Source organism: Clupea harengus, chromosome 7 (assembly GCF_900700415.2).
Source record: "Clupea harengus chromosome 7, Ch_v2.0.2, whole genome shotgun sequence".
In the NCBI taxonomy this organism is placed as follows: Eukaryota; Metazoa; Chordata; class Actinopteri; order Clupeiformes; family Clupeidae; genus Clupea; species Clupea harengus.
Genome location: NC_045158.1, coordinates 14,380,300 through 14,392,794, shown reverse-complemented (window position 1 = coordinate 14,392,794; position 12,495 = coordinate 14,380,300). Strand labels below are relative to the sequence as shown.

The following is a 12,495-nucleotide window of genomic DNA, read 5'->3' as shown; positions in this document are numbered from 1 at the left end:
TTGTTTTAAGAAACGGCCTACACACCTTCCGAAACTGTCAAACCACTCATCGCTGAGGTGGAATGCTTCGACTTGATCTGGCGAATGAAGTCACTCCCACTCAAAGGAGAAAGAAATACAGTTCTTAATGAGAAGAACTGGCATCTGTGGGCTTCAGAGAACAATTATCTCAGGTATTTAATACTGCATTTCGAGCATATAAACCCGCTTAGGGGTCTTATTTCACAGAGCATCTGAAGCCAACCTAATTAGCAGACACAACTCAGTGAAAGGCAACAGAAAGCTAACAGACACAGTTTTCAGCCTCCGTTCCTTGCACAGGCAATTTGGAGCATGGGGAATATTCACCTAATTCATTTCTAAATGAGGGCAAAACCACCCCGGACTCAAGGGCTCAGGGGACTCCAACTCAAAGGCTGTTTTTCATAGCGGAGGAGTAACAGTGGATTACAGAGGCTGCCTGGCATGCTGGACAGTGGAAATCTCGCTGTGTGTCTATTTGTGTGTGTGTGTGTGTGTGTGTGTGTGTGTGTACCTATATGTGTGTGTCTCTACATGTGTGTGCCTGTGTGTTGGCCCATGTGTGCACATCTGTGTCTGTAGGCACACTAGCATGTGAGTGTGTGAGTGTGTGTGTGTATACACACATGTAGCACTTACTATATTCATGAGGGTGAGCAAATAGTTCATTACATGCTCTTTGCCATGGAAACGCACGACCGAATCGTCCACCCCCAGCAGCACCTCGATGTTGTAGTCATCGTCGCCGGCGTGTCGCCGTCTCCGGACTGTCTGGTTGACCCGCTCAGCAACGCTGTCCAGCGCGCGTGGGACATTTAACTCAGGCTCTACAGCAGGGAAGACACATAAACAGAAAGAGAGGGAGTGAGAGCGAGAGAGAGAGAGAGAGAGAGTGAGAGAGAGTAGGGGAGATAGGAGAGGGGTCACATGGGCAGTCTTCTGGAATATATCACACCATTTGTTTGTCCCTAGCAATCTGGTAAACGCCCCTTTCTTGCTTTTTCTCTCTCTCTCTCTCTCTTTCTCTCTCTCTCTCTCTCTCTCTCTCTGTGATTGAATCCCACGTTTCTTTTCATTTGTCTAGTCTGCATCCAGCAACATTATTTATACATAGTGCAAAAAGACAGAGGGAATGTAAAGGAATAATTCAAGGGACCTTCTCGGAATTTCATTTCACACATCATGATAACTTCCTACTTCAGCTTAACTGGAGTATGAAGGATCCTTCACACATCCCTTCCTCACACACACACACACACACACACACACACAGACACACACACACACGGAACATGTAGATGACCTCTCTCTCCCACACACAAGCGCTGGAGGGCACATCCCGAAAGAGCATTCCGCGGGCGCTGCTGGCAGCACTATCCACAGACGCTTGAGTCGCGCAGCTTATTAAAACGTGGAGCCTGCTAAAATAAATATTCCATCAAAGAGAGTGCAGAGAGCGACAGATGGAGAGAGAGAGAGAGAGAGAGAGGGAGAGAGGAAGTAGAAAGACAGATGGAGAGAGAGAGCAGAGACAGAGAGAGAGAGATGAGGAGAGAGGAAGGGGGGGGGGAGAAACGACTGGCACCTCGGCTTGCCCTCAGTCCACAGAGTGGGGATTGTGAGGCGCATTCCTCGGCTCCTCGGTCGCGTCATGACACAGGCATTTTTTGTGCAGCCCGGCTCCCAGAAGAGTAAACACCAGCTCTGAGGTTCCACTTCAAACGCACAGGGCTTCCCCTCACCCTCCTCTCAATCTCCCAGTGTGTGTGTGTGCCTGTGTGAAGTGTGTGCGGGTGGTGTGTGATAGAGTGAGTGTGTGCTCCCGTATGTGTGAGTGGAGGGAGTGAGAGGCGTGTGTTTGGGCTCGTATCTGTGTGTGCATGCATGTTCGATAGAGAGAGAGTTTGTGTGATTGTGAGCACACGTGTATGTGTGTGTGTGTGCGTGTGTGTGTGTGTCTGAGTGAAAGAGAGAGAGAGGGAGAGACAGAGAGAGACAGTGTGAGTATGCGTGTGTGTGTGTTTGACATGATAGAGAGAGACAGTGTGAGTTTATATGTGTGTGTGTGTGTCTGACAGAGATAGAGAGAGTCTGTATATGAGAGAGAGACAGTGTGTGTGTGTGTGTGTGTGTGTGTGTGTGTGTGTGTGCGCGAGAGAGAGAGAGTGTGTGAGTGTTTGGGGAGAGGGCAGGCTGGCGGCGCATGGCTCGGCATCCTTCTCCCTCGAGGATCCTCCATTCAGGAATGGCAGGGGCAAAGATAGCACACCCACACGTGGCAAAGAGGGGCCGAGCGCGCCCGCCCGCCCGCCACGCTTCTAAAAATGGCCCTCCGCTGGCCACGGCCACCGGCCAATTAATCTGGAGTGGAAATCTACTATGCCAGTGGGGGTGGCACACAGTTGGTGGCATAGCACATGGTGGTACGCGGGGCAAAGGTGCATTTCATCAGTGCCGACAATCAAACGGTCTGCAGCATAACGGCTTCTGCAACAGCACCAATCAGAGGAAGGCTAAAAAGACGTTCATTCATTAATGTGAACTAAGCCAATATAAGTTACGGCTGTCTGGGTGTGGGTGTGGATATGTGAGAGAGAGCATTTGTGTGTGTGTGTGTGTGTGTGTGTGTGTGTGTGTGTGTGTGTGTGTGTGTGTGTGTGTGTGTGTGTGTGTGCTCGTTACCTCCAGTCAGTTAATCTATTTCCACCCCGGTAGAGAGAGGAGGAATAAATCTTACAAGTTGCCTCTCCTCCCCTCACTCTCCTCTCTTCTACCGCCCGTGTGCTACTATTTGAATACAGACCAAAGTCATATGAAAGAAGAAATTGGAAGGAAATACAATCCTGTCTTTGGGAACCAGCAAATCACCATAATCCTCAGACTTTGCCTCAAAACAGGATTCATTTTTTTTTTATTCCATGGACCAAATTATGTAAACGGCCCCATAAGCAGCTGACTACAACAACTTCCACACAGTGGCACAAGCGGTTTTGATGCGTCAGCCATGTCTTGGCAGGCTGACATGGCCAATGATTACAGATCATTCAGACAGATTCATTCTTGGCTTTGGGGCAAATAGGGGGAGACAGACAGCAGGAGAGTCTGGGACAGTCTGGGGCAGTCTGGGATCCTCCAATTTTGAGGTCTCTGATCAACTGTCGATAAAAGGGTGTGAAACATCCTGCACTGCCACAGTGGAGGATCATGGGAGAGATGTGAGCTTTCGCATTCTAATTTTCCCAAGCGCCTTTGAAAATAGCAGCACACACAGAAAAAAAAACCCATATAGGATTTGTTTATTCAGTGGTATCAGTGGTGGAACACCAGTTGTTTCATTCCCCCTTCACACAAAAAGATTTGATTTAGTATTGTGGTTTTCTCTCTCTCTCTCGATATTTAATTTGCATCTGTTTTTATCGTGGTGTTGCAGTTCTTTACACATAAAAGTTAAGTTCACAATTAATACTTTGATGACCAAGGCTAATTTTCCTCTTCCCCTGCTGGGTGTGAAATTAGCAGTAGCGATTGTAACACAGTAAATGCACAGTTAAGAGGCAAGGTTGGGGCATGCACAAAATTGCTGCTTTAGGCACTTTACATTAAGGACAACACCAAATTATTTCCACGTTGCACCAAAGACTTCACACACAAGCAGAATTACAATGCCAGGGCAGCCGTCAGAGCGTTTAATATGGACGCGAGGCCACTCTTGTAAAACAGATGGGAGCTGAGTCTGCAGAGTCTGTGCCTTCTTTTACTTAGGCAAGACACTAGGGGGGATTCACTGAATTAAGACCAGCGCTCGTTAAACTTGAGGTAGTTTACTTTAACTGGGACAAAACCGACCCAAACATATTCTCACTGTCTCTCCTTTTTTTACAGAGATGTCTGAGACAAGAGCCGAAGCTGGAGAAATGATGCGAGAAAGCCCAGCAATCAATCAGCAGAAAGGTATAAGGTGTGCCCTTAAGATGCCTTAGGCATGAGTAGAACAGTAGCGAAGTTCTCCTCAATCAATCAAATACATTTGTAAAGCATTGCATTAGCCTACTGTTTGGTTGTTTATTTGCTTGCAATTATCTTTCCACTGCCACCTTTTTGTTCTTTTCCTTCTTGCTCTAACTTATTGATATTTTGAATCTCCTCTGTTGCCTGTGCACTTTTCTAATTACATTTTGATGGTTTACTTCTTGTGAACTCAGACCATCAGAACAGAACACCATGCACACCAGTCTCAAGGCAAAAGTTTCTTTTTGCAACAAAGTCACTTGAGGCACAAACCCACCGCAGCTCATCCTTCAGCTTGCCAAACACCACAGCATCTAATGTATTATTTATTACCCATATCAATGCTGCTTACATGCTCAGGCCTCGAACAAGAGTCAATCGAAGGTAATTTTCCTGAGTGACTTAGACACCAGTGTCTGCTAAAGAGCAATACCGTCACTCTGCAAATAATGTCAAGCATCAGCCTCAATAAATGTCTACACCGGTAACAAACCCTTACTGTGGATGATATCAAATCATCAAATTATATATTATACTGTACTATGTTGTTGATACTGATGAAGGGGCCATCTTATTTCATTCTCTTTGGATGCCCTTATATACTGTATCTGGCTCTTTCAAGTGTTATCCACTATCAGTCTTGTATGCATCCTTGAGTGTATATATGGCGCTTGTATGATAATGTGTTATTTCCTGATGCATGTATGAATGTATCTGCTTGCTTCTGACTCACTTATCTCCCCCCCCCCCCCCCCCCCCCCACCCTTTCTATCTATCCCAAGCAGATGGGTCCCCCTTATGAGCTGGGGTCTTCTCAAGGTTTCTTACTGTTAAAAGGAAGATTTTCCTTGCCACTGTTGCCTTAGTGCTTTAGGCGGATCAGGCACTGGGCTCTGTTAAGACAATTCAAATTTAATTATTGACGCTATAGAAATAAAGAAAATGGAGGTAATTTTAAATAATACTGAGCGTAGCCAACGTCTAGACATATTTTTATCTACAGTTTTTTTTCCAGTTCTCTCTTTGTGCAAGGAGACCAGCTACTGACACTTTTGTGTAAATAAGCCTGTCAAAGTGGTATAGATATGTATACTCCCGTCAAATCTGTCAGATCTGTCAGATCTCCCTTCCTAATCTGGCCTTTTGAAGCCTGATGCTTAGTCCCGGAGGTAACAATAGAGAGAAGTAAAAACATGTGTGGCAAAAAATAAATATATACAAGAAACATGAAAAACAGTGATAGAAAGGAAAAAGCACATCTGCACTAAAGTCTCTGAGGTTGCCTCTCTGGGGTTAGCTGTGAAGCTACCGGAACGCTCCAAAAAAGTAAGAGAAATAAACATCATAATTAATGCACAGTGCACACAGCCCTTTTGGGGGAGAAATATCAAAAGAGAATTTCACATCATTGTGTGACTCACATCAATCATGTCGGCAGACAGCCAACTATGGCACCTCCTGTTCATCTCCGTTATTCGACCGCAAGGCTATTCTTGGATTGTCAAGACAGGGCAACCTACCCCCCCCCCCCCCCCCTTCCCTCCATCACCATCTCCACTGGCTCTCCCAGTATGGTGCAGGTCAACAGCCTTCACCTTGTTTAGAGAGTGCAAGAGCACTACATGGTCAAGGGTTTGTCTGGTAGCCGGTGATATCCACAAGTCCAGACAAGGTTAAAATATGATGTTTGGCAGTCCTGAGAGAAACCACAGTCCTCACCCCCCCCCCACACACACACACACAACCAAACACACACACTGAGCGGCAGGGGCTGATGTAAACAGTTCCATCTGTATCCTGTCCCATATAACCAAGGGCACAGGCATTCTGCTCCAGACACCTCACCGTCTACACAAAACAGATGTGGTCACATTGACAGAAAAAGTCTGAACATTTGCTTAAAGTGAGCCAAGAGAGCTTCTTGCAATACCTCATAAAACTGCAATAGAGCCCCCTCAGATGATTTCAATAAAAACATGAGGCCATGAAGCGACTGGGATATCTGTCTCTAAACGTTGGTAGATGTTGGTAGACATGGAGCGTCAGTGACAAACATTAACGACTAAAAGGAAGAGGAAATCCCTGGACTTGAGCACCCTGAGGATTATTTTTGATGGATATCACAGGTTATTACACCCACATACATGGATAAGGATTACATGCAGGATTTTATATTCTAAGAACATGGAGGGTTTCAACAGCAGACACTCGGAAAAAATAAACCTTTTAACCAAAGGAGGGCTATCCAAAATTTGACTTGACAGTTGGGGAGTATTTTGTTGGAGCACTGAGATTAGCAGATATTTTCATCCGCTCCAAAAAGGTCAGTAAAAATGTCAAGAAACCATCTTTCACCTCTGCCATCTCATTCACATTTGCCAGCCTATAACATGCATTAATATGAGCAAGTCATTCAGTCTGGCATAAGAAGACTAAATTCAGACTCCAGACTCCAAATATCCGGACGCTCAAGGAACAATACAGTTATTAAAAAGAAATATCAAGGGTTAAACCTGATAAAGACTCTGCGAATTACATGCCGTAGGTCGTAGAAATAAATGTCATAGCCTCATTTCAAAAAAGTCTTTCATCAGCCTATAGAGAATCAATTCACTTCAAAGCCCAACTAACACCATAATCTCAGCTCTTTCAGTTCAGCTGCTGAACTCTCTAATAAACTACGCTGCAGCAATGACATCATCTTCACAGCCAAGAATTCAAGGAATCTTCTCCCTTTTTTTCTGTCACTGTTCAGAGCCTGTCGGCCATATACAGACAGGGAAGAAGAAGGGCATTGTGGGATGGTAATAAAGCACTTCCTGTTCCAGTGCCAGATGGGATTGTAATGGGGTGATTCAATGGAACGTGGACTCGCTGCAGAGACTGCCCACCACCAGCGCACACAATGGTGTCCAGGGCTTCAAGGCCGTCTCTGCTCTCTAGTACTTGAGCCAGAGCTGTTGGGGATAATCACAACAAGCTTCCATGGAAAGAATGTATCAGACCCGGTCCATGACTGTTTAACACAGGAATATGGAAAAACTATGGGTACCTTATTATTCTGGTATGTCATTACACAACTCATTTAAGTGGAAAGGCACATCATCTTCTCTGATGATGTATCTCATGTCACAAAATTGTCCGTCATCACATGCAAGTGCAGCGGATCTCGGGTGAATTGTGGGGATGAGGTGAACTCGCCAGGGTTAAGGTATTTGCCATAAATCACAGATGTGCGATGTTGAGCTATGGCCATCCTGGATGTCTTTCATGGCCCACATCTGGGCATGGCAGCAACATAAGAGCGTGTGTTTCCAATTAAACAACGCTTAAGGATGCACGTGTTGCAATGATATCATGCAGTCAAAACCAAGCACAGCCTGGCCTGTGCAGCACGCCGTATGACACAAGAAAACTAAAACCACAACTACAATTAGAGATGCGTCTACGCAAGAAAATGCAAATGTGGCTGCACCACGGCAGCAGTCAGCCATTGCATATCTTAACCTATGCAATTGTTTGGATGCTAACACACTAACTAACACTAACAATGTTCAATATGAGTTGATGGTCTCCATTTATTGTGTGCAATGTACCTTATCGAGATCTAGAAAGAACTCGATCAACTCAACCAATTCGTTCCTTTTCATTAGTGGTACCTTGGTAGTGGAATGACCTACCTAGTGCTATCCAATCTCGTCATTCTAATGTATTTGTTACAGGCCTTACAATTTTGTATTACAATAATTACCTTTATTTTAAATTGTACTATGATCTGATATACAATAGTTATATTTTTGGGGAATTGTGCATAATGTTTTGGTTGTTTACCTCCCACAAGGGGTTTATGTTTTTGGTGCTGTTAGTTTATTTGTCTGTTTGTTTGTCAGCAAAATTACGGAAAAACCACAGGCCCGGTTTTAATTGAACATGGTGGAATGGTGTAGTATAGGACAAGGAAGAACACATTAAATGTTCAATTTAATGCAGATCCGATTCATGGGGCGGATACACGAATACATTTTTAACTTTCATTAACATTAAAAGATAGGGCTTTTTTAACATGTGCTGGCCTACTTACAGCGCCATCTGTTGGTCCTGTTGGCCCCTCTAGTGCATATCATTTTTTTGTTTATTTTTTCAAATTAGTTTTGTAAGTCAATTTGGACAAAAGCATCTACTAAATGCCAAACACAAACTGTGTGCGTGCATGTGTGTATTCTGTAGAAAGATGAAAATCACAGCAATAACAGGGAAACAGTGTGCCAGTTGAATTGAGTTGACATGTGAGCTGACTAGCATTACTATAATGAACAGCATAGCAAATTCAAAACGAATTAGGGCTTAAAAACATAATTTTATATCTGCACCAGTGGCTATTTTAGCCTGAAATTTCTGGTGGGGCAATTTTGTATGACGTCATGTCACCGTCACAAAAACAGAGGTAGCTGATTATTATAAGCAGTAGGCCTATATAGACCAGTAAGATATGCTATGGGCTGCATTTTGAGTGCCAGCAGGGAGCAGAAATCCTATTTTTTTTTCTTAGTCACGGGGTACAGGTCTCGCGGTTTTCACATTATTCCAGTCTAGTTGCCAGGCAGATTTCGTGGGGCACATCTGAAAGTGCCCAACCGCTCAATGTTAACTTTGGCCTGTGTGGTTCACGCTCATTGGTGTTTCCATGGTAACGGTGGGGCAGCGTGGGTCGTTGCCCCACCGGAAAGGGAGGGACAGCGGAGAGCAGCATTTCACAGAACAAGCACACAGACAGAAAAACACACGAATCAAATTACTCCAAAACAAGACTATAATGCTTGTGAGTCAAGTTTATTCACACACATATTCACGCTACTTTGCATAAAAATATATATATATATATTTTGCCGCGAAGTAAGAATGTATCGAGCTTTCTGCACAACAGCGTCATCTGGATCTGGTGGGGCAGTGCCCCACCTGCCCCTAATGTAGAAACGCCACTGATCTGCACAAAACAATTTGAAGTGAATGTGAAATGTGAATTGCTCAGCAATCGACCGGAAATTTGCAGTTTTCATCGTTAGCATTTTAACGCTTCCTGGTCCCAAAGAAAAATTCCCTATACAAAAATGTCGCACAATCTGCTAAAATAAGGTGTGAGCGAAACAACCCCAGTAGAAAACCTCAGCAAACAGTTTGGTGAGTTAAAATGTAGATATTAGTCGGTAACTAACTGATGGCTTATCTCGTAAAAATAAAGATGCTGCTACCAATATGCTAAAGCATTAAAGGATAGACTATACCGTGTCGCTTGCCTCAAGCAACATAAGGGACTCTAGAGTGGTATCCATGGTTACAGACAACTCTTAACTCACATCCTTCTGTTTCTTATGAAAGTTAACGTGAGAACACACTTCGTAAACCTAGCTATGGTTAGCTTAACTTAGCTTAGCATCTGCTCACCTTGTGAAATTGGTGATGTATAAACTTTTTTTTCATTGGTAGTAGAGGGACAGCAAGAGACATATATTCTCCTATGTGTTTCCCCATTCATTTAAATGGGAAAAAAGAGATGAAAAATCAGGGGGATTGCAAATATTTTTACATGAGCATTGCACAGGATCAGGACGGACATGTCAGAGTTGGAGCAGAGTTTAAATCTCAAAAGTGCTAGGAGCAGGAGTGGTGACAAAAAATGAGTGGAATAAAGAAGCAGAAAAGAAAAAGAAGAACAACAATACTGTGATCAGACTAATAATAATAAAACTTAAGAAGAACCATGTGTGATTGCTTGCGCAATGACATAATTACAAACCAACATCACTTTGTCCTTTTGTCTGTGGTCCATGGCGTGATGGCAGAAAGATGGGTAGCGTGAGAAAAATCACACTCCACAGGGTTTCCGTGAATCAGACCGCTACAGTGGCGGCTGACGAGTTCAGCCATGGGCACGGCAGCTGAGTACACTGGGGACCAATGCCAACACTAAACACGGGCACAAGAGGCCACTCTCACTTTTTTCCTGATATTTCAGAGGGCCTGCTGCTGCTGCAGGCTGATCCTCATGTGGTGAGCTGGGGAGACTGTTAGTCATGGCAGACAGAGATAAGAGAATCTGTTTAAAGGCCCTGGTGATGTTCTCCAAGCCTCCACTCCCTAGCTCCTATAAAGCGTGCTGAGGGACTTCTAAGTGAAAACACACACTTGACCTCAGACTTTAAAACAGCTCTGCGGATTTGGTGGCTTTTATGGGCAGCTGTAAAAGAAATGCCCCAGGTTATGTGTGAGGGATAGGCAGGAATAATGCCGTTATTACACAGCATTTCAGCACTTCCACCATTATGTTATGTTATGTTCCTCAAAATGGAGTCAAAAGACATCTCACTGGAATCATCAGAATGCTTCCTAGGGTTTCTTTTGTGAAACTAAATAAGTGGATATTGTAGGAGATAGTGTGTGGGAGGTATATGGCACACTACCATATCTGGTTAGTGCTGTCGGGAGCACACAATAATAGTTTTCTCTTGATATTTTTTCCCATAATACTGTATAGGGCTGATTTTCATTTGTACATTCTTACATACACCATCACTACATACAAGTGACACAGAATGAGAATAGGCCTGAAGTCCATTGTCTTTGTTCCTTTGTGTATAAGGGATGGCATTTTAAAGTAATGTATTCCCCTGTGTAGAACACTTGAATGACTTGACACTATAGGGGGGTGGCTAGCATGTTGATTATAGTCATTACTCACAGTGTGATCTATACTTTCAGGTCCGCTTCCTTCACATTGTGCACCATTACTTGATCTATGAAGAACCTAAACGTCTGACAGTCAATGAAAAGATCCCTGGGGCAATGAGGGGACAAGGAAATGTTCCAGAGAGAGAGAGGTCTGCAAATGGCTTCACATACACCTGCTGAGTGCCCAACACCAGCACAGCTTCAACAACCTTCAGAACTAGCAGAATTATTCTCTGCTATCTAGGAAGGTAGCAGCACAGGTCAAAGTTGCTCAACAAAACAGGAAAATGTCACAAGTATCGATTTTTTTTCCAGGTGTGCAGTATCATCACTGATAAGCAGCTTATTTGGAGATTAATATTTTGCTTTTAAGCTTGAAGATCACACGGCTGAGTCTCCACAGCATCCTGTTCTGCCAAATGTTTTTTTTTTTCCCTTCACATAATTTACTTTAACAATGTCAGAGGATTATGTATTTTGAGTGACCATTTTCTATTTCCATTTTTTTCTCTGTTTTCTTCATCGCCTTGCATATTCCTCATTCTTGCCAGCGACACCAAATTCTTCTCAGCATGGCAGGCAGGCCCTGCACGGCCCAACACAGCTGTGTGACAAATATAAATCACCATTTTCCAGCCACAGGTTCAAGATCTTTCTGCTCGGCTGGTCCCCAGATACCAGAGCTGCAATGGTTTCCTGGCCCATCCGAATGGAATTTGTAGAGGCACCTTGCCATTCAAAGCTATTCCCCTCTCACTGTCTTCCAATTACTTGCTGGTTAGATGTAATGCCTTTAGGGCCCCGAACAAGACAAATCCTTTGTTACTGCCACACTAATGCGACCAATTTCTGCAACTGGGGGCGGTGCAGGCATTGCAGACAACAACCATAATTGTTACTCCATCAGCTTGAGCACAATCTATCTGGCAGCCGGACTCAATCAGAAGGACCGGTGATGAATTATCCCCTCCATACAGCACGGGCTGATACCCCCCCCCCCCACACACTCTCAGAGAGATAGTGTTGGTCCATCTGCGGACCCAGCAATTTAGACCAAAACGAATAAATCTGATGGTATCTATTCCCAAAAGCTTTATGATCTACCAGACAGGACATGCTCGTTTCCGAGGCAGAGGGGGCCACTCACTGTAAATTAACTGTCCAATTTATGATTTGTTATCGCGGGTGACCACCACCAGCTGGCCACAAAAGCATTACTGTTTGCCCGCTTTGCCATTTATTATTTTGAGCGATGGCACAACTGATTGTCAACACCTTGTTGTGATGCAGCAACGGTGCCTGCAGATGGTGGAACTGTGATAAAACATTTATTTTTTTCTTGCACACTCGCCTGACACAAAATCCCCTTTCATCCAAAGGGATTTAGTCACAGTATTGTGAACGGATATCCGTAAATACAGTACATGTGCTGTGTATGAACCTGAGACCTCAGCCAGTGAAAATCTGGCCAAAGAGTGGATTTTGCCTTGATCTGTTGGTGATCTGTTTGACAGTCAGCAGCTGCCTGCGGTAGAACACTGTGATCAAACCAGCCAAGTGATGCAACCATCCGCACTCCAATCCTACAATCTGTGCTAGGGACACACAAGTGAAGTATGCCATTTTGATTGTGTGATGTTATGTAACATTTTATCATATCTACATGCGTAAATGTCATGTTGCTGGCAAAGTGCAGCCATTTAGACATGGCCAGAGCATTTTGACAGCTTCTGAATATCC

The 12,495-nt window shown here is 44.1% G+C and overlaps 1 protein-coding gene across 5 annotated transcripts in view; it reads right to left on the bottom strand.

Moving 5' to 3' along the window:
- Positions 1 to 12,495, bottom strand: part of adamts3 (ADAM metallopeptidase with thrombospondin type 1 motif, 3) — a 70,221-nt gene that overhangs the window by 39,988 nt on the left and 17,738 nt on the right. For all 5 annotated transcript variants that reach the window (XM_031570617.2, XM_031570619.2, XM_031570618.2 and 2 more), the window contains exon 5: positions 661 to 848. In XM_031570617.2, coding sequence (XP_031426477.1) covers positions 661 to 848 — 188 coding nt within the window. The remainder of the gene's footprint in view (positions 1 to 660; positions 849 to 12,495) is intronic.